The 21,976-nt window shown below is 42.9% G+C and overlaps 1 protein-coding gene across 3 annotated transcripts in view; it reads right to left on the reverse strand.

Annotated features, from left to right (window-relative positions):
• arap3 (ArfGAP with RhoGAP domain, ankyrin repeat and PH domain 3) overlaps positions 1–20,542 on the reverse strand; it is a 29,714-nt gene extending 9,172 nt beyond the window's left edge. Inside the window, exons 1-24 of one of the 3 annotated variants that reach the window (XM_034597901.1) lie at positions 20,221–20,542; positions 18,057–18,241; positions 16,149–17,114; positions 15,477–15,517; positions 15,323–15,399; positions 15,085–15,152; positions 13,302–13,523; positions 12,523–12,592; positions 12,264–12,384; positions 11,694–11,878; positions 8,951–9,057; positions 8,094–8,293; positions 7,316–7,401; positions 6,034–6,216; positions 5,793–5,931; positions 5,391–5,495; positions 4,545–4,716; positions 4,349–4,451; positions 3,930–4,128; positions 3,780–3,843; positions 1,738–1,901; positions 1,150–1,362; positions 78–183; positions 1–3 (exon numbers count right to left, since the gene is read on the reverse strand). The exon at positions 1–3 is cut by the window's left edge and continues 145 nt beyond it. In XM_034597901.1, coding sequence (XP_034453792.1) covers positions 1–3; positions 78–183; positions 1,150–1,362; positions 1,738–1,901; positions 3,780–3,843; positions 3,930–4,128; positions 4,349–4,451; positions 4,545–4,716; positions 5,391–5,495; positions 5,793–5,931; positions 6,034–6,216; positions 7,316–7,401; positions 8,094–8,293; positions 8,951–9,057; positions 11,694–11,878; positions 12,264–12,384; positions 12,523–12,592; positions 13,302–13,523; positions 15,085–15,152; positions 15,323–15,399; positions 15,477–15,517; positions 16,149–17,114; positions 18,057–18,241; positions 20,221–20,226 — 3,785 coding nt within the window. In that variant the 5' untranslated portion in view covers positions 20,227–20,542. Of the gene's footprint in view, positions 4–77; positions 184–1,149; positions 1,363–1,737; positions 1,902–3,779; positions 3,844–3,929; positions 4,129–4,348; positions 4,452–4,544; positions 4,717–5,390; positions 5,496–5,792; positions 5,932–6,033; positions 6,217–7,315; positions 7,402–8,093; positions 8,294–8,950; positions 9,058–11,693; positions 11,879–12,263; positions 12,385–12,522; positions 12,593–13,301; positions 13,524–15,084; positions 15,153–15,322; positions 15,400–15,476; positions 15,518–16,148; positions 17,115–18,056; positions 18,283–18,774; positions 19,026–20,220 lie in introns of those variants that run through there. The other 2 variants (XM_034597902.1, XM_034597900.1) reach the window with 2 other exon arrangements.
• Between the last annotated feature and the right edge of the window lie 1,434 nt (positions 20,543–21,976).

Here is a 21,976-nt window from a genome sequence, read left to right on the forward strand (position 1 = left end):
ACCCTGAGGGGGACAAACCACAAGCGCTGCTACTTCAGCCCTGAATCCAGCTGCTGTGTGAGTCGGGCTCAGCTCACCTGTACAGGTGACTGATGAGCGCAGCCAGAGTCGTCCTGTTGACTCGAGGGAGACTCCGGATGATTTCTTTGTAACGGTCCAACCTCTGACTCTTCTGAGGCATTTCTGGAGATGAACATTCAATTTGATTTAACTTATAGAATCAGTTTTAAATATTGTATATACTGTTCAACAATAGAGACTCCGTATTTAAATATGCAACATGTTGTATCATAGGAGCAGTTCACACTTTAATATTCAGGCTGCAGCTCGTTTTCACACCTGAGTCTGAACCATGTGTTTGTTCCATGTTTCCTTTGATCGGATAGTTCTGGTTTCACTTTGTAATTTAGGGACTAAAGAGTTTAGTCTGACATACGTACGTCCTGTAGTCATCACCTATGTGGGCGGAGTCTACCTATACTTGACTCTGATTGGTTTGTAGACAGCGTCTGACGTGGGCGTGTTGTCAGGTGGGGGGGTAGTAGTCTTTCTGTTTGAATGGAGAAAATGAAGGTGGTGGTCTGAGGAACCTTTCACAGCTGATGTTTGGGTTCAGACTAAACTGAAGAGTCTGACGGTCTGAAACAAACAAGGTGTGAACGAGTCCTAAACCTCTAACATCAGAAACAGAACATTTAAACGCTTTCAGAAAGCTATGGGGGGTGATGAGGATGAGAGACTGAGGAGGTTTGTGTGGAGGTTTCAGTCTCAGGTTCAGAAGAGGACAGTAACATCTGTCTTAGCTTCACACCTGATTGACAGAGTCAGATTCATCTGATCGTTCACCAGGACGTACAAACAGAACTGTGGACGTCAATCTGCAGATTTAAACTTGACACGTAAACAGGATCCCTGTGGCCACTAAACGAGTTTGGATGGTGTGAGGGGGGTTTTATGTCTTAGAGGACACACTGATGGAGTTTCAGTGTGACAGTCTGACGTATCAGGACCAACATCGTTCAGATCTGGTTTTACAGGTCATCATGTCCTGTTCTTACAATCAAGGTATAAAATTTTAGAGACAAGTCCACCAGAGTGCGTCCTTGGGACAGACCATGAACTCTAAACCTGGACCCTGACAGGACTCACTGGAAGCCTCCTGCCATAGCGGATGCAGGTCGGCCATGAAGATGGGGTCATCAATCTCCCTGAAGAACCTCTTCAGGACGTCAGTCACGTCCTCAATGAAGTGGTCTCCGATCCGCAGTTTGACGTTTCGAGCGTCTTTACGAAACTCTTCCATCAGCAGTTTAATCCTGGACTTGGCCCCGTTCTTCCTGTAGATGCCCTCGTGGCCCAGACCTAAACAAAATGAGGAAGACAATGATGATGAGCTCTGAGAAAAGAAGAAGCTGCGTTGAGTTCTCTCCTAAACATGACTCATCTGATTAGACCATAATGATTCTTATTTGCGCTCTGAGATAACAGACCAGGATCTGACTCTGAACCAGGATCTGACTCTGGACCAGGATCTGATCGGACCAGGTGAAGTGGAGAACCTGGATCTGTCTGTCAAGAACACAAACGCCATTTTGCCCATGTGGCTCGTAACCTACTTTAACCGCTGATTCAGTTTAAATTAAATTAACTTTATGAAAAAAGAAGAAAACCGTTGAGACAGATTTCAGCAGATCCTCAGAAGTTTGTCTTCTTTTAACTGATCCTCCTCTTCCTCACCGTACTGAGTGATGAAGGCCATGCAGCTGTCCACGATGATGGGGATGTCGTTCCTGCTCAGCTGCTGCTCTCTCAGAGTGTTTCCTGTGCCGCCGGCTGCTCGCTGGATGTCCGAGTACCACAGAGAGAAATCGGTGCGGCCGACGCCCTGCAGGTGCAGAGTCCTGAGGAGGAGACGAGACGATGAAGGAAAACAAACTAAATCAACAGGGACTAGAATTACTGCCTCCGCCAACCAGTGCAGTACGTCTACATATTTGTACATATTTTCTATTTCCAAATTCATAAAAAGTCACTGTAACCTCTGACCTTTGACCACTGAAATCTAATCAGTTAATCAGCGAGTCCAAGTGCAGACCAAGTTTGAAAGAATCAATTCGATTCAATAGGTTTTATTGGGATGACATTAAAATGTGTTTCCAAAGTACAATTACAATCATAATTGTTTTTCGAGATCTTTCAGTTTTGCTGAAATCTGCTCTTGAGCTTGATTCTTTGGGGATTTTCTATAAAGATCTTTAAAATGATTTATGATATGTATATACATTTTGAATAGTTTACTCATTGTAATTTGGTTTGGTAAAAAAATTCTACATTTATTTGACCCCAACGACTCCTCAATTATTTGTAATTGGTTTTGTAGATACTTCCTCGTTTGCTCTCAGTGCAGTTTTATATTGTTTGGGTTAGAGTTGACTAACCTGTCCCCTAATCGGTTTATAATCGTTTATAATCTGAATCAAACCATTTTTTCTCTGTTCATTTTCTTTGGTTGTTTTGATTTGCATTTCAAATTTGATAGTGAGGCCAAATGATTAAATATGTGGTTGATGTTTACCACCATTAGGTCTTTTCAGAGTTCATTTTCCATTTGAGTCAATCAATAAGACAATATCTGCTTTTGCAGTGGGACTAATGGGACCTGGGTGCGTAATACAGGGGGTTCGGGGGGGGGGGGGTCTGAAACCCCTTGATTTACACTTGAAACCCCCTGAAAAGCCTCAACAGCAAAATCCTGGAGGGTCTCGTGAAAGAAATATTTAAAAGATTATTTGTCTCATAATTGTCATGAAAATGTCTTTTAGAATCGCAGTATGTCCAGTATCAGGTCGGCAGGGCTTCCTCCACGTTTGTGTTCCAGCAGCGGCCTGTCGCTCCTTCAGGATCGTCCTCGTACCACATGTCCCCCGCCTCACTCTGACCGAGCTCACGCCACACGCTACACGCCACACGCTACACGCCACACGCTAACAAACACCAACGCTGATCGAAGTTATTTGGACCTGAACAGAACTGACGTCTACTTCGTGTTTGTTTGATTTGCTCTAGAGTTTATGAGTGAATACGGGCTTCACAAATAAGATTTGATTGATTGATTGATTGAATGGGACCATGTGATTCGTGTTGCAGCTGTGGTCAGTTGTCAGTGATTCAGACTCTGTGACGGACGTGTCCTCTTCTTTCAGACGGTCCTTTGCTTTGAGTCTTTCTGTCAGAGCGAGAAGTTGAATCTTGTGTCTCTCGCTCCAGCTGCAGTTCTCTCCGGAGTAATGACAGAGCAGCGAGGTCCCTCTTGTTACTCTCCGTAACTCTCTCTTCACAGTGCAACAAGTTCTTTCCTCTGACTCTCTTTGTTTGCTGCAGTTTTTTTACTTGTTCTGCCAGTTGACAGCTCTTCCTTTTGACTTTCCAACCTCGTCAAGTGTTCCTTCAGGTCTACAAAGGAGACCAGCTGGGAGGGGTCAATGTTCTCCTCCTCATTTGTGATGCTGGAGAGGGTTGGAGGGTTTAAATGGCATCATGAGGCTGGAGTTCCATAGGAGGTGTTTGCCTTCACTACTGGAGCTTTGAGGGCCTTGAAATGTGCTTTGTGAGGTCACTGTGACCTGTGATCACCAAAATCGAATCAGTTCATTCTTGAGTCCAAGTGTATGTTTGTACCAAAATTTCCCTCAGAGCGTTTTTAAGATATCGCATTCACAAGAAGGGGACAGACGGACAACCTGAAAACATAATGCCTCTGGCCAATCCGGTCCTCTCACCTTCCTTTCTCCACCAGCACCAGGATGTCTTTCTTCTCGTGGTTCTCCTTCTCAGAGGTTATACCTTCAAAACAAACACAAACCGTTTGAATCAGTCCTACACAGTGTGTACATGGAGAACAGATCCAGAACCAGATCCAAGACACTGACTGAGCTCCTGCAGGCGGTTCAGGTTGATGATGTCCTCAGCTGCTCCGTCATTAAGGGGACAAATGAAGAGGTTGGACTTCTGCAGGACGAAGTATGCTTCCTTCCACTGCTGAGGGTCCAACATGGCTCGGTAGCGCAGCAGGCCGACGCGCTCAAACTCCCGAGTCAGCAGACAGTGACAGCTGAGCGGCGTCGCAGCCTGGTGGTGAACAAAAGGGCAGTTAGACTAAAAACACCTCAAACTAAAGAACCGAGAACCAACAGGAAACTGGAGAAAGACTTCATGAATAAATTCAGGATATTTCAAATATTTATAACTTTTTAAATGTGTCATAATATTTCAACTTTATGAGAAAAACTTTGATTTAAATTTTTTTTTATGTAAAACGAACAAACTGTTGAAATGTTTTCTCAGAGACCTTCCCGATGGCTTTGGTCCAGCTGTGCAGAGCGCCGGCCGTCTCCACGCCGAAGAGGAAGAGCTTCTCTGAAGTCAAGTACAACTCAAAGGTGTAACGGAACCTGGGGGCGACATTCAAACTTCGTTCAAGCTAAAGCTCCTCTTTCTGCGTGAGTTTAAATGGAACCAATCAGAAGAAGAGAGCAGGTCTGTACCGGTCCATGAATCCGTTGTTGTTGTTGTTGTTGTTGTTGTTGGACGAGTCCGGTCGGCCGACGCCCAAACACACGATGTCTTTAACATTGATCTGCAGGCAGGGATCAGCTGATCGCTCCGACTCGTACAAGAGCAGCGAGCGATCCACCGAACACCAGAACTTCTGGAAGTCTGAACGAGACGAGACCGGAGACGTTACATCTGAAAGTTTCCTCGAGATCGAAACACGTTTCTGTTCGATTTCAAAAAGTAAATGTTTATAATAAAATGTAAAACAGGAGATTTGAATATGATGTCAGTGTCTCAGCTTCACACAAAAACACAAGCACACACAGACACACACACACAGACACACACAGACACACACACACACACACACACACACACACACACACACACAAACCGACACAGACACACAGACACACACACACACAGACACACACAGAGACACACACGCACAGACACACACACACAGAGACACAAAGACACACACACACACACACACAGACACACACACACAGAGACACAAAGACACACACAAACACACTGACACACACAGAGACACACACGCACAGACACACACACACAGAGACACAAAGACACACACAAACACACAGACACACACAGAGACACACACGCACAGACACACACACACAGAGACACAAAGACACACACACACACACACACACAGACACACACACACAGAGACACAAAGACACACACAAACACACTGACACACACAGAGACACACACAGACACCGACACACACATAGAGACACAAACACACAGACAGACACACAGAGACACACACAAACAGACACAGACACACAAAGACACACACCAACCTTCTCGAGTTTTTCTCGACAGTGTCCCTCTGTTGGCGGAGCCGGATTTGAAAAGGTAACCAGAGTGAAGAACAGGCTGCATGATCTCATCATACACACTGGGATCTGAGAACACACACACACACACACACAAACACACACAGTCATGTGACTGTCATCTTGAGATTACAAAAACTATACCCCTGAACAAGCAACAGCTGATTTTCTTAATATTATTCAAATACAAATATGTATGTTTATATAAATCTATATACATGTATGTATATAGATTTATATAAACCCACAATGTTCACTTTGTTCGTCTTTAACCCGTAAACACCAGTTTAATGGTGTAAATGACTGAACACGGCTTCACTCACACAACACGACGAATATTTGACCTGAGAGCACAAGAGTCCAGACCTGACGTGGTGAAATGGTCCAGCAGGTGGTGCTGTTGGCCGCCGTTCGAGTCATTGGCAAGACAAGCTGACTCCGCCTCCAAGAAAATCTGAGTGACAGTTTTCAGAAGCGTCTGTTCAGAGACGGCCGAACACAAGACCTATGAAAACAACAAGGTTTTTTAAAATGAAACTGAGACATGAACAGGTTTCTACACAGGTAACGATGTCACACACGTGATGACGTAACTGGTCCTGCCGACCTTGAGCAGCTCCTCCTGGCGGCTGAACGCAGGGTGTTGGCGGCGGTATCGTCCTTCTCTGTATTTCTGACTGATGAAATCTCTCCTCTGTTCGAGGGAGGAGTCACAGTCCAGCTCCTCCCACTGAGAAAGACGAGCTGCCCAGAAATCATTGGCCCGGTCGTTCCCCAGCATGATGAACATCTGACGCACAAAAACAAACAAATAAAGTAATGATTCAGTTCACTTGTTCCTCTGTGACGTATTTTCTGTAACTAAGCAACCACCTGCAGAAAATCCACTTCTTGTTTCCAGGTGAATGTTCCGGTGACGTGTGTTTTCAGGTGTTGATTTATTTTAAAACTTAAACGTATCAGTGTGGGGCGGAGCTTACAAGAGATACTGTATGTGTGTAACTACAGCTCCATGAAACTCACTGTGGACGGAGCAGGTTAAAGACCCAGTGACACAGACGTCACATGTTTGATTCCACATATTCACCAGGAGCCTGAACTATGAAGCGATTTCAACATACCCAGGATCTCTTTCAGGGATCTGGCTGAGCTGAGTTTAAATATTTGAACTCGGGCGTCAAATTCGCGTGAATGAAACTCAGCGGAGTCAGTCGGAGCACGGACCTGCGCTGGAGGGTCATCGGACCGGTCACTGCTCAGCCTCAGGTGGCACTGGTCATCCAGACAAAGCTCCTCCGGGGGGCTTGTGGCCAACACACGCAATGATGCTGGCTTATCCGATGTTTCCACAGCACAGTGAATGAAAACCTTGCTGAATGAGGCACTTTGCTCCTGCGGGTCAGGTTGGTTCTGTTGGGCTCCAGCAGCTGACAGAGGTTCATCCTCTGAGGAGAATCTAGATCTTTCAGAAACTCATCAGAGGAGCTCAAAGGATCTTGTGGGTCTCTGAAGACCCTGGTCCTCCTCAGAGACTCGAACAATCCACACCAGCTCCACAGATCCTCTAAGAACATGATGTCATGGTTCAAAGGAAGGGATGGGTCAGTGGGCGGAGCTTTATGCTGTTTGATCTCTTATCTCCAACTCAACCTGGAGCAGGTCAGCTGTTCAGGTTAAGTTACCGTGGTGATTTACCCTGATAACAAGGGAACGAGCTTCGTAGGACTGAAAACTCTGAATTAAACCTGAAGTTAACCTGATAACCACAAATCCTGCTTCTTAGTTCAGGGCCCAGGTATAGAGGGAACTTTTATGGATATTTATTTATAAACATACTTATTAATTTATTGCTTGAATGGTATAGGTGGACACACTGGCTCGGCTCTCACCTGGACAATCTGGTTGCTCCAGATGCTGGTGTCCAGCTTCAGACTCTGAACTTTAGAGACCATCGTCCCCAGACCTCTGTGCTGCCCTGAGACATAGAGAGAAAGGGAGTTAGAGACAGAGAGAGACACAGGTTCAGCATTAACACATGTTCACCAGGTGGACGTCCTGCAGACGTCTGGTGTGACGTGTCCCCATATGTCTCATATACTTAGCCCAGCACAGTTCAGCTTGCTACGTACTTTTGTCCATGACATGTTCAGTAAATTAGTTTGATCCATGGAAACTGGTTTGAACATCAATGTTTTTCTTTTTCATATTTATATGTGGAGAGGCCATGTTACATTTACACCATTACAGAGGAAAATGAATGAATTTTGTTTTGGTGTTGTTAGAATCCACCTGTGGTAGCTAAGGTTTCATCAACTGGCTGCTATGTGGTTGCCATGGCATTGGAGGTTTCTTCGAGGTTACCATAGTGACACTGAGGTGTTATTAAAGTTCAAATTTGTTCACTAATCAATTCAATCAATAATCAATAATGTAATAAAATAGATGGGTTTCTAATGATCTGATCTATTGGTTGAAGGGCAGTTGCTGACATCATGGCTCAGAGGTGAGGTTATAGAACCTTATATCTATCTTTATTATATATATTATATCTATCATCCTTATAGGTGCTTTGGTGAAGTCAGGTTGTTGAGTCAAATTAACATGAAATCAACAAAGTTCAACCTGATTACAGGGGAAAACAGGAAGTGTTTTGACCAAAGGTCCGACCTGCACAGTTCTTGCAGATGACCACACACAGGTTGATGGAGGCCCAGTCAGGGTTCAGGGCCTTGCAGTCGGCACACGTCCGGTTGGATCGGTTGGACCAGATCTTCTCGGCCACCTCGTAATCCGACAGAGTCTCAGCGATTGACTCCTGCAGCGCCTCCATCCAGTCCCGCTTCTCCCGGTCCGACTCTGCCGTGAAGCTGAGGAGGCAGAACAGAGGCAGTGAGGCCTGGTGGACGGTCGCCACAGCAACAGCATTTTGTACAGAACTTTGTGTTAATGCAGATTACGCAGATTCAGATTTTTGCTGATCTGATGTTTCAGCTAATGAAAACATGAAGCTATGGAGAATCTGTTGTGGATGTTGATTGGTTGTTTAGATCAGCCAATAGCTCTGAATGTGCATCAGCGCCCCCTGTGGCAGAGTCGACAGTAACCAGCAGCTCAACGTGACATCATGATGACAGCCTGGTCTCTGCTTACGAGGACGTCTCACCTTCATCTACACCTCTGGATTTAACCGTTCAATGGGACGTTGTAGCTCCTGGAGCGCCGGCCGCTAACTGTCAGAATTTTTTTAATCCAGAAAGCTTTCTGATTGGACGCAGAATGAGTTAACGTCCCTGAGTGGAGGATGACTCATCAAATTTAGACCAGGATGTTGGTTTTATAACAAGAGAGAAATGAATAGGATTCAACCTGGAACATGAATCATACATATTTGTATACAAAATGCTTTTATTTTGACGGGTCGAGTGTTTCTAGCACAAATCTAACTTAATTTTGTTAATGTTAGAATAAAGTCTGATAAACTGAAGATTCACGACTCATATGAGGAAAGTTTGAGGAGGTTGTACCTGAAGATTTTATACGGCGTGATGAGGTCAAAGCTCTTGTGTTTTCCATCTCTGATGGTCGCTCCTCGAGCTTCAATCACCGTCATTCCAATTCCGTTACAGAAACACTGCGGACAGAAGACAGATGCTGAGATCGACATCTCAGACTGACTCGTGATTGGATGAGCGAGTATTTGGGTGGGACCTCGATACCACGGCTCCATTAAATACCGTCATCACCACAAGATGGCAGCGTTCATATCTGACATGTCAACCATCTTTATATACAGTAACTGATCCTCTTTATATACAGTCACTGATCATCTTTATATACAGTCAGTGATCCTCTTTATATACACTCACTGATGGTCTTTATATACAGTCACTGATCCTCTTTATATACAGTCACTGATCCTCTTTATATACAGTCACTGATCATCTTTATATACAGTCACTGATCATCTTTATATACAGTCACTGATCGTCTTTATATACAGTCAGTGATCCTCTTTATATACAGTCACTGATCGTCTTTATATACAGTCAGTGATCCTCTTTATATACAGTCACTGATCATCTTTATATACAGTCACTGATGGTCTTTATATACAGTCACTGATCGTCTTTATATACAGTCAGTGATCCTCTTTATATACAGTCACTGATCATCTTTATATACAGTCAGTGATCCTCTTTATATACAGTCACTGATCATCTTTATATACAGTCACTGATCATCTTTATATACAGTCACTGATCCTCTTTATATACAGTCACTGATCATCTTTATATACAGTCACTGATCGTCTTTATATACAGTCAGTGATCCTCTTTATATACAGTCACTGATCCTCTTTATATACAGTCACTGATCATCTTTATATACAGTCACTGATGGTCTTTATATACAGTCACTGATCATCTTTATATACAGTCACTGATCCTCTTTATATACAGTCACTGATCATCTTTATATACAGTCACTGATGGTCTTTATATACAGTCACTGATCGTCTTTATATACAGTCAGTGATCCTCTTTATATACAGTCACTGATCATCTTTATATACAGTCAGTGATCCTCTTTATATACAGTCACTGATCATCTTTATATACAGTCACTGATCCTCTTTATATACAGTCACTGATCATCTTTATATACAGTCACTGATGGTCTTTATATACAGTCACTGATCGTCTTTATATACAGTCAGTGATCCTCTTTATATACAGTCACTGATCATCTTTATATACAGTCACTGATCATCTTTATATACAGTCACTGATCCTCTTTATATACAGTCACTGATCATCTTTATATAGTCACTGATCATCTTTATATACAGTCACTGATCATCTTTATATACAGTCAGTGATCCTCTTTATATACAGTCACTGATCATCTTTATATACAGTCACTAATCATCTTTATATACAGTCACTGATGGTCTTTATACAGTCACTGATCCTCTTTATATACAGTCACTGATCCTCTTTATATACAGTCAGTGATCCTCTTTATATACAGTCACTGATCATCTTTATATACAGTCACTGATGGTCTTTATATACAGTCACTGATCATCTTTATATACAGTCACTGATGGTCTTTATATACAGTCACTGATCCTCTTTATATACAGTCACTGATGGTCTTTATATACAGTCACTGATCATCTTTATATACAGTCACTGATGGTCTTTATATACAGTCACTGATCCTCTTTATATACAGTCACTGATCCTCTTTATATACAGTCACTGATCCTCTTTATATACAGTCACTGATCATCTTTATATACAGTCACTGATGGTCTTTATATACAGTCACTGATCATCTTTATATACAGTCACTGATGGTCTTTATATACAGTCACTGATCATCTTTATATACAGTCACTGATGGTCTTTATATACAGTCACTGATGGTCTTTATATACAGTCACTGATGGTCTTTATATACAGTCACTGATGGTCTTTATATACAGTCACTGATCATCTTTATATACAGTCACTGATCCTCTTTATATACAGTCACTGATGGTCTTTATATACAGTCACTGATGGTCTTTATATAGTCACTGATCATCTTTATATACAGTCACTGATCCTCTTTATATACAGTCACTGATCCTCTTTATATACAGTCACTGATCCTCTTTATATACAGTCACTGATCATCTTTATATACAGTCACTGATGGTCTTTATATACAGTCACTGATCATCTTTATATACAGTCACTGATGGTCTTTATATACAGTCACTGATGGTCTTTATATACAGTCACTGATGGTCTTTATATACAGTCACTGATGGTCTTTATATACAGTCACTGATGGTCTTTATATACAGTCACTGATCATCTTTATATACAGTCACTGATGGTCTTTATATACAGTCACTGATCATCTTTATATACAGTCACTGATGGTCTTTATATACAGTCACTGATGGTCTTTATACAGTCACTGATCATCTTTATATAGTCACTGATCCTCTTTATATACAGTCACTGATCCTCTTTATATACAGTCACTGATCCTCTTTATATACAGTCACTGATCATCTTTATATACAGTCACTGATCATCTTTATATACAGTCACTGATCATCTTTATATAGTCACTGATCATCTTTATATACAGTCACTGATCCTCTTTATATACAGTCACTGATCATCTTTATATACAGTCACTGATGGTCTTTATATACAGTCACTGATCATCTTTATATAGTCACTGATCATCACGTGTGTTTCCCACCTGCTCGCTCTTGTGAATCCAGATCTGATCCGTGTTAATGGCGATGTATACTTTGGACTTGGTTCCCTTCAGTTCCAGGACGCCATGTTTCTGACAGTGAGATCCGGGACCAAAACGGCGCCTCCCGAACACCTGCTGGTCTCTGACGTGTTCCTGCAGCGTTGACATCCAGCGCCGCCTCAACACTACGACAGGAAATCACAGAGTGACGTACACAGTCGGGTGATGTCACCAGAGTCATGTGAACATGTGTAACAGATGTGTGGCGTCTGTAAAAAGCTTTTTAGAACTAACAGCAGTGTTGATCTAAACACATAAAGGTTTTAATAAAGGAAAACATTTTCGAATCGTGTTTCATCTTCAGTTCATGTTAACAAAAAAATGATTAAAATATACATTAAAATCACGAATGGTCTATAAATATATTTTTGAACAGCTGTGTCTTAGTTTCGGCTCCGCCCCCTTCAGACGCATTCGAAGACGGTGTGACGGTCACATTTCAAAGGTTCCTTCAAATGCGTCTGTGACAAAGTACTCGTTTACACCTGTGGCTGCAAAACTGGAACATACCTTCATTTTCAGCCCTGAAAACAAAAATCCTCGGACTCGTCACAATCTCAAATTTACTGTCTTTGGCTGGGCGGGTCATCTGGATGGCAGCCAATGGGATCACTCCTTTAGGGTAAATGTCCTGAAACAGAGAGAGAGACGAAACTGTTCAGAAAAATCTAAAATATGATCTGAACATTTCATCAGCACACCTAAACGGGTGTTTTATACAAATACATATACACACAGGTACACGGGAGTACAGGAGTACTCTTCGTACCTTCTCGCTGCCGAAGTACATGAAGTTTTTTCCATCAAACTTCACAAAGCGTTTCTGGAAAACATAGTTCCTGAAAAGTCAAAACACACACGATCAGTTGTTCTGCAGGAGCACAGGGAGGAGTAGAGATTATTAGTTTATCAGGTTGTTTGTTGTTATGTCTGGCGATAAAGCTTCATTGATGACATGAATATTATGTCTATTCACTTTTCCTTTACATAAACCTCACGACCACACAAGAGACTCACCACAGGGCAGTAATAAACACAGGCTACCTACCAGAAGAGCCAAGGTAACATTACGCTCACTGCAGTTCCAAAGATGACCACTGATTTGAAAGACTGGGAATTGTGTGGCGCTGTGTCGTGCTCTGCTCACATTAATACTTCACATTCAGTGTAGAAGAAATCAACACCCATTGGTGTTTTGCGATTAAAAAACTAAAACAGTGTCTCAGGACTAACATTTTAAAGATGTTTTTGGGGTACGACTTAAATGTACTGCCTGCAAATGTAATACTTTGCAGAAGATTTATGGTGAGTTTTAGTCAATTAAGACAATTTAAGACCTTGATTTAATTTATTTTAATTTAAGGAACCCTGCTCTTCAAACCACTGGAAGCAACCTGAGATAGTTTGAATCCTTGAAGAACATTCAAAACCTTCTCAAGGATGACCAGCAAACTTCAGTCTCCCCGACAGCCTCCTTAAAGACCAATGAAAAATCCTCCAGGACCAATGAAAACTGCTAAACCACATCCAACAGCTGATCAAGCGCACCCCTGTGGAGAAAGCTTGTCGAGCCAGCCGCTGATGATGGGCGGGGCTCTTTCGGACAGGGAGGTGTAGCTGGCGTAGGGGGAGATGGTCAAGTCCTCGTCCGTCTCTGATGGGAAGATGTGGAGTTGCAGGGGGAGGCAGTGGAGGGGAGGTGGAGGCTCTCCAACAGTACTGTAACCCTGAGAGTCTGCGGAGTGAAGAGCCTGAGACAACTTCTCCCACCTGAAGGTACACATGAAAACTTTATTGATACACAACAGAGCAGAGGAGGTTATCAGGTATCTACAGAAAACACGACATCACATCCTGAGAACCAATGAGATCCACGTTAAACAGTCAGAGAGGTTTTATCCTGGAAACTCTTTTATCGTAAGGATCCTGGGAATCTTATCTTTACTCCGTGACGCAGTTGTGATACTTTGTGAGGAGGAATTATTATTCACATTAAATAAAGTAATTGTATTTTTTCAACACAAGAATAAATAAATTCCTAAAAGTAAAATTTACGTCAACTTTTGGCTCCGAAACTCAAACTGTTGGTATCACAAGGTTTGAAACGATGCAGCTCATGTTCAGTTCATTAAAGCTGCTCAGAACCAAGATTCATAAATTCAGATATTGTCATTCAGCTTCACTTTCAGAAACACTGAGAATAAAACATGACAGATTCAAGTCTGAGACAGAAGATCCACACATAAAAAACATATAAAACTGTATCATCAGCATATGGTCTGCACCAGGATGAAACAGTATGAAAATTAAAATCACAATTACAGTGACCAAAATTCTCACTGTTAGTCGTGGTTATTGTTCTGATAAAGAAATTATAGTAATTTCAACAAGTTTTATATCGACATAAGATATATTATCAATAAAAATGATGTTATTTTCATTATTTATGTCAGTGTAGTGGCAAAACATCATGAGAATGGGTTTGTCCTGTATCCCTCTATTTTAATGTCCTGTTGTTTCACCACAATGTGAAGAGTGGGGGGGTCCGTCAGACTCGCAGCCTGGCATCCAGAAAATAAATCCAGAATAGGTTGTCACGTTTACTGCTTGTACTTTATTACAAAATAAACATAATAAAGAAACAAAATGTAAAAGTCTGAAGTCTGACATCGAGATGATGAGAGCGAGGCTGAGTGGAGGGGGGGGGGCTTCATAGTGTGAAGCAGTCTCTCAGTTGTTTTAGTTGTTTTTATTGTTTGTTTCATTTGTTTCATTTGTTTCATTTGTCATCGCTTCAGTGACGTGGACACTTTTTGCCTTTGCCCTCTTTTGTGTGACGGTGCTGCTTCTGGACTTCCCCTCCAGTCACTGTGTGGGGGGTGTATACAGGAGAGTTACTCACAGCCGTTGGCTTCCCCTCTCTTTACGCACTTCAACTGCTGGTGTTGTACCAGTGGACAAACCGATGGAGCTCTGCAGGCCTTTAAGAAATCCAGCCATCGGAAAAGAGGAAGAAGAGGCGGTTTACCGCTGGTCCTTTTTCATTTGCCTTCTCGTACTTTGTAGGCGCTGTTCTGCAACTTGACGGTTGTGCGTGTACAACGTCCGGTCCACACTGCAGAGTCATATGCTGATCATACACTTCTATATTCTTGTGTCATTACACTTAGAGTTTGTATTGAATTGAGACAAAGTCCGGAAAGAAGCATAAAGATACTGTGGATCCTGTCAATTCATCCTTATTTTCTCTTAGTCTCTCTATCATGGCTTCTCCTCCTGTCGGACTTTGTACACAATAATTACTATTTTACAGATTCTCCTGGTAACTTACCCATGATCCTCTGCATGTTTACTCTCATCCTTCCTCATCTCTTTTCCTTCCAGACGACTTCTGTCACTCTGGATATGCAAGATAAAATATTAAGGGGGCACATTGAACATAAGCTTATCCAACATTTTTCTAAATCACAACTACAGTGCAGAATGTGAAGGTTGAATTTCTGTGGCTTTAGATTCTTATTATCTTTGTGATGAGGGACAGTAGAGGATGAAGGAAGCAGCTTTCTCACCTCACAGAAGTTTCTTCTGGTCTGGAAAACAGTTTCACAGTACGGGCTGATCTCCTCCTCGGGGTCATCTGTGGAAGCTGTTTAACAGAAGACGCACAGAATCAGCTGGTTTACTTTAATTTAACAATAACGCTGAGTTGACTGTCCGACTCACCTCTGGCTGATCCTGAAGAGTTGTTACTTAAAGTGCTGCCACTGAAAACGCACACACACACACACACACACACACACACAGCCCATTTCATAAAGAGACAACTGGTTCCACTGGATTAAACTGTGTGTTCCATCCAGACTGGGAAGATCTTAAGGATCATTTATGATTTGGATACAGATGGAGCCTTCTGTCCATAATCTGCATTCATTTCGTACATATTTGTTTCTATGAAAGCTAATAGATTATTATAGAGCGTCCATCATGGATTCAGTGCAGCCAATAGGACATCTACGATGCTGCCTCCGGTTTGACCTCTTATTCCAGGATAACACTGAGACCCCCTCCCACGTCACCATGTTTGTTCTTGTCAGAAACTGCCCTCTAGTGGACATATTGATGGTTAACACCTGTACTATCATAACGGGCTCATGGAATTATGTGGGCAGTGAAGACTACATCTTCACAAATGAACATATCTGATTTTGTATGAGCCTTCAGGATTCTGACGCCACAAACTGAACTGTGTCCGTTTTTCTCAACACTGTTGTTTTGACAGTGGATAGTTTTACAACAGTGGCCACGCCCCTTCCTTTGGAGCACCCGCACTGCATAAAGCACAGTGAAGAAAGGCATGGACCCTGATGTGGACACACGTCCACCACAACGCCATACCTGTTTCTCTCAGAAGTTTGTCTTGGTGGAGTCGGAGGAGCCGACTGCGGGCTGCTGCAAGTCCTCCCTCCACTGGGGGCAGTAGATCCAGGTAAAGTGCCACAGTAGATCTCATTAGAGACCATCTCCATCCCAACTCCTCTGGGTGAGCTGGAAGTTGAGGATCCACAGAGTCCGCTGCTGTCTCTAACAGCTCTGGATGTCACTGAGGACAAAGTCTGGTTCTGCTGTGTTTTAACAGGTGAAGAAGACGAAGATGACAGTGACTCCTGGAATACTGAGGGGGGGGCTGCCCGGTTCAGCCTTAAGGGAACTGGAGGCAACATTCCTCCAGCATCTGATAGAGACAAACTTCTTGTGGGCCTCATCCTCTCCACCGGGCTCAGTCTTCTAGTGGGCGTGGTCGACTTGTCGTTGAGATCAGAGGTCGACATGTTGCCGGGTGTGGGTGTGTCCCCTGAGGGCAAACCCTCCAACACAGTAAAACATATGGAGTCCTGGGACAGTCTCCTGGGTGGGGGCGGTGCAGGGTCTGGTGTTGGACAGAAGTGTACGGGTGCAGTCCTGCGGCGGTTAAAGACTGTTCTAGGTTTGGGAACCGGCTTCACCAAAGCTCTGCTGCCGCTGGATTCTGAGTTGGTCAACATGGCGGCGAGGTTGGGAGCCGAACTGTTCCTGAACCCTTCAAAGTTAACAGGTCCTGTGGACTGACGGCGAAATGCAGCGTCACAACCTCGGGCTGATGAAGAAATGTCTGTCACAGACTGACAGCGGTCACGTGAGAGATCAGTCGCTGCTTTCTGATTGGCTCGTTGAACCTCTGTCCTCTGAATGTGACTGACCAAGCGTAGGATTCTCTTCCTGTGTCCAGTAGCGGTTATACCCAGACTGACCAGTGCATCATGGTCCAGGTGTGTGAAGTCTCTCGCCAACAGCAGAGCAGCTCGATGGAAGGTGTCCAGGTACCTGCCGTGAAAAAAACATGCTTTTGCTGTGATGACGTTACGACCTCGTGTGGATTAAATCAACATGAAACATTTAACACTGTAATAATATCAGAATCAGGGATGTTACAACAATACAATGAAATCTTGTGTGTTAACGTCTTTTCTGCTTTTCAGGTTTTTCTCTTTACTTCAGTGTCACAGTTTTTTATAAACGTTTTGTTGAGTTACAAACGACTCCTGTCCTCCTGTCCCACAGAAAACTTAAACACATAACATGTAAACATGTGGTTTAGCTCCAGTTGGTGTGTCAGAACCGAAACCATTGTTACCATGTTTACAGCTGACCAGGAAACCTGGTGGCACAGCTCTAACACACTCGCTGAGAAGTTGGCCAATCACAACAAAGCAGGCCAGTGGACCAATCTAAGCAGACTTGGCTTTTTGGGAGGCGGAGCAAAGAGGCAAAATATAAAGAGTTTGAACATCAGCAGGTGAAAAGACTTAAAACCTTTTAAAATGTAGGAACAAAAACAAAAAACGGAAAAAAAGAGAAAAGCTGAAGTGAGAATAAAAGAAGTTTAATTTAATAAAAGATGAAGCTGCATTCAGGAACATTTCTTCTTCTCCTGGAGGGAGACGGACTTTTTACTTCTTATTTATCTTCTTTTGTCCTGGTTCAATGATAAAATATATATGTATATAAAATACTGAACCTTTCAGCAGATTTTATTTGTTGAGCTCGAGAAGAAGGCAGAATATTCTGTAAATAATATTCAGTAAATAACCTGTAACTTTGTAATGAAGTAAAATGTAATGAATTACTTTTCAGTGTCCTGGACAATAAAATAAAATAAAAATAAAATAAACATTTGGTTTTGTGGGTCGTGGCCGTCACACTGTGAGAGGGAGGAGCTTCGTGCTGAATAGGCGACCACAGAATTTATCACCCCCCCATCCTGACCTCTCAAGATGGATCGCTGCCAGAAGCGTCTCAACCGGCGTGTTTCTGTCCAACGAGGCCATGACGACCGACATGGAGACTGGATCTGAAGTCGTCTCCTCCACATCCAGGAAACTCTGCCGCCATCGCTGCCCTACCAGCTGTCCATCTGGGGGGGGGGGGGGGGCAAGACAACAACCATGAGACTAGAACCAACAACCTGATACAGTCGCACAGCGTCAGGAGCCTGGGGACAAATGGGATGCAGCCGTTAATGTGTGAGTATGAGTCTGAGTCACACACAAACACTCACACACTCACACACTCACACTCGCACTCACACTCACACTCACACCCACACACTCACACACCTACACACACTCACACTCACACACTCACACTCACACTCACACTCACACACTCACACACTCACACACTCACACACTCACACACTCACACTCACACCCACACACTCACACACCTACACACACTCACACACTCACACACACACTCTCTCACACACTCACACACTCACACACTCACACACTCACACACTCACACACTCACACTCACACTCACACTCACACTCACACCCACACACTCACACACTCACACACTCACACACCTACACACACTCACACTCACACACCTACACACACTCACACTCACACACTCACACACTCACACACCTACACACACACGTACACACACTCATACACATGGAGGAAGTTAGTCACACCAGCTTCCTCTTGTCCACGTTTGTTTGACTCTTCAGCTGTTTCACATGAAACCAGTAAAATTAGCTTCTGTTCTGAACTGAGATCAGCCTCCGTCCCCTCAGACCAACGCTGTCCGTCCTCTGTCTGTCCTCTGTCCTCTGTCTGTCTATGAGTGTCTCTGAACATATCTCATTGTCTCTGAAGGATCACACAAGTTTTCATGGAGGCAGGAAGTGGCAAGCAGGAAACAGACACTCCCATCCTACTTCCACCTCTAAAACTCCCAGAGAAGATCTGTGACCCACACAGACACACACACACGCACGCACGCACACACACACACACACACACACACACACACACACTCACACACGATTATAAACTGTTTCTCGGCCTCATTGAGAACAAACTCAGAGTCAAACACAGGTTCAAAGACTTAATGTAAAGTAACTGAAATAAATCATGTAAAGAGAACGAGAGGAACGAGACGAAAGTCCAGCAGAGAAAGAAAGGACAGAAAGAGGAGGAGTGAAAGGAGGACAAATAGAGAGAGGGGGTGAACAACAGGCTTTTTAGCGATGAACAGAAGCTTGATTGTTCCTGAACCACACACTGAGTCACTGCAGGGAACTCTGGGTAATATGAAGGTGTGAGACACGTCCGTCCTCTGAGGACACAACAGTGGACAGGAAGGACGTGGTGCAGGAATAAAGTCACATGATGACGGTGGTCAACAAACAACAGCTGATATCTCAGTTTACCATGTGCACACACACACACACACACACACACACACACACACACACACACACACACACACACACACACACACACACACACACACACACACACACACACACACAGCTCCGTCTCTGTCCAGATTAATTTAAGTGTTTTTATCCAAACTACAGGATGAACTGAGTGAAGTCACAGTGGCCTTTGAACCTTGACCTTTGACCTTTTATCCTTGACCACCATATTGGAATCAGATAGAGACCAGACTGGAACATTCAGAACTTATTGGCCTGATTCAAACTGTTGACTTTCAGAGGGCGGGACTTAGGAGGAAGGTCCCTGATCCACTTCCTGAAGTAAAGTGGACGGTGATTACATCACAGCTGTTTGTCTCAGAGGAAGAGGAGGACTGTCGGTCCGGCTTCCTGTTACTGTTCAGGAACACACACACACTGTGATGTCATTACACTGAAACTGAATCAAAACTTTACCTCTACACATCATCTTCATCATCCCCATCATCTTCATCTTCATCATCACCATCATCTTCATCTTCATCATCACCATCATCATCATCATCATCATCATCATCATCATCATCACCACCATCATCTTCATCATGATCACCATCATCACCATCATTATCATCATCTTCATCATCATCATCATCATCACCATCATTATCATCACCTTCATCATCATCCTCATCTTCATCACCAGCACACACTCACCTTCATCAGGATTCAAACCGACGGCTTGAAGCTGCTCAAAGACACAGAAGAGTCCTGAACCCAAACTGGATCTGAGTCCAGGACAATTCACTGAGCATCAGATGACCCAGAAACTCAGAAATCCACAAAACCAGAAGACTGAGGACGAGCTGCTTCCTGCAGGACGCACATCAGACCTGGTCCTGTCTCACCAAAACACACCTTTAAAGTCTCTGTCCTCTGGTCTCTGGTCTCTGGTCTCTGAAGTCCTGTGTCCTGGTCTCTGGTCTCTGGTCTCTGTCCTCTGGTCTCTGGTCTCTGGTCTCTGAAGGATTGTGTCCTGGTCTCTGTCCTGGTCTCTGGTCTCTGGTCTCTGGTCTCTGGTCTCTGAAGGATTGTGTCCTGGTCTCTGTCCTCTGGTCTCTGGTCTCTGGTCTCTGAAGGATTGTGTCCTGGTCTCTGTCCTGGTCTCTGGTCTCAGCTCCGGGAACAAACTCTGCTGTGAAACAGCATCAAGTTAAAACAATGGCCACTGCGCCAGCTTCCGCCTACACATTTCAAAATAAAAAGCTTTTCTGGTTCTTTTTCCAAAATAAAGTCCACATCCATTAATCCATCAGTAAAACAAAATATAAATGAACATATCAAGTGAGTAATATGTCATAATATCATAAACTTCTATTGTGTAAATGTATAAATTATGGAATCATCACCTCATTTTATTGATATGGAACTAAATCAATAAAGAAAAAATATAATCTGATGATTAATTAGTAACAAAGGACAAAAGAATATAAAATTGATCAAATATATAGACACATCACTTTAACTTAATATTATATATAAATAATTTGTATAATTAAATGAATCTAAGTAAATAGATAGACTCTTACTTTGAAGTCCAGTGTCCACAATTCTTTCCTCTGTCCTTAATTGAATTATGTTGTCACGTGTGTAGTTTGTTATCATGTGTGTAGTATGTTGTCAAGTGTGTAGTATGTTGTCACGTGTGTAGTTTGTTATCATGTGTGTAGTATGTTGTTACGTCTGTAGTATGTTGTCACGTGTGTAGTTTGTTATCATGTGTGTAGTATGTTGTCAAGTGTGTAGTATGTCATCACGTGTGTAGTATGTTGTCATGTGTGTAGTATGTTGTCACGTGTGTAGTTTGTTATCATGTGTGTAGTATGTTGTCAAGTGTGTAGTATGTTGTCACATGTGTAGTTTGTTATCATGTGTGTAGTATGTTGTTACGTCTGTAGTATGTTGTCACGTGTGTAGTTTGTTATCATGTGTGTAGTATGTTGTCAAGTGTGTAGTATGTCGTCACGTGTGTAGTATGTTGTCATGTGTGTAGTATGTTGTCATGTGTGTAGTATGTTGTCACATGTGTAGTATGTCGTCACGTGTGTAGTATGTTTTCATGTGTGTAGTATGTTGTTACATCTGTAGTATGTTGTCATGTGTGTAGTTTGTTGTCACATGTGTAGTATGTTGTCACGTGTGTAGTATGTCGTCACGTGTGTAGTATGTTGTTACGTATATGTAGTATGTTGTTACGTCTGTAGTATGTTGTCACATGTGTAGTATGTTGTCACGTGTGTAGTTTGTTGTCACGTGTGTAGTATGTCGTCACGTGTGTAGTATGTTGTTACGTATATGTAGTATGTTGTTACGTCTGTAGTATGTTGTCACATGTGTAGTATGTTGTCATGTGTGTAGTTTGTTGTCACGTGTGTAGTTTGTTGTCACGTGTGTAGTATGTTGTCACGTGTGT

This window comes from Hippoglossus hippoglossus, chromosome 10, assembly GCF_009819705.1.
Source record: "Hippoglossus hippoglossus isolate fHipHip1 chromosome 10, fHipHip1.pri, whole genome shotgun sequence".
In the NCBI taxonomy this organism is placed as follows: domain Eukaryota; kingdom Metazoa; phylum Chordata; class Actinopteri; order Pleuronectiformes; family Pleuronectidae; genus Hippoglossus; species Hippoglossus hippoglossus.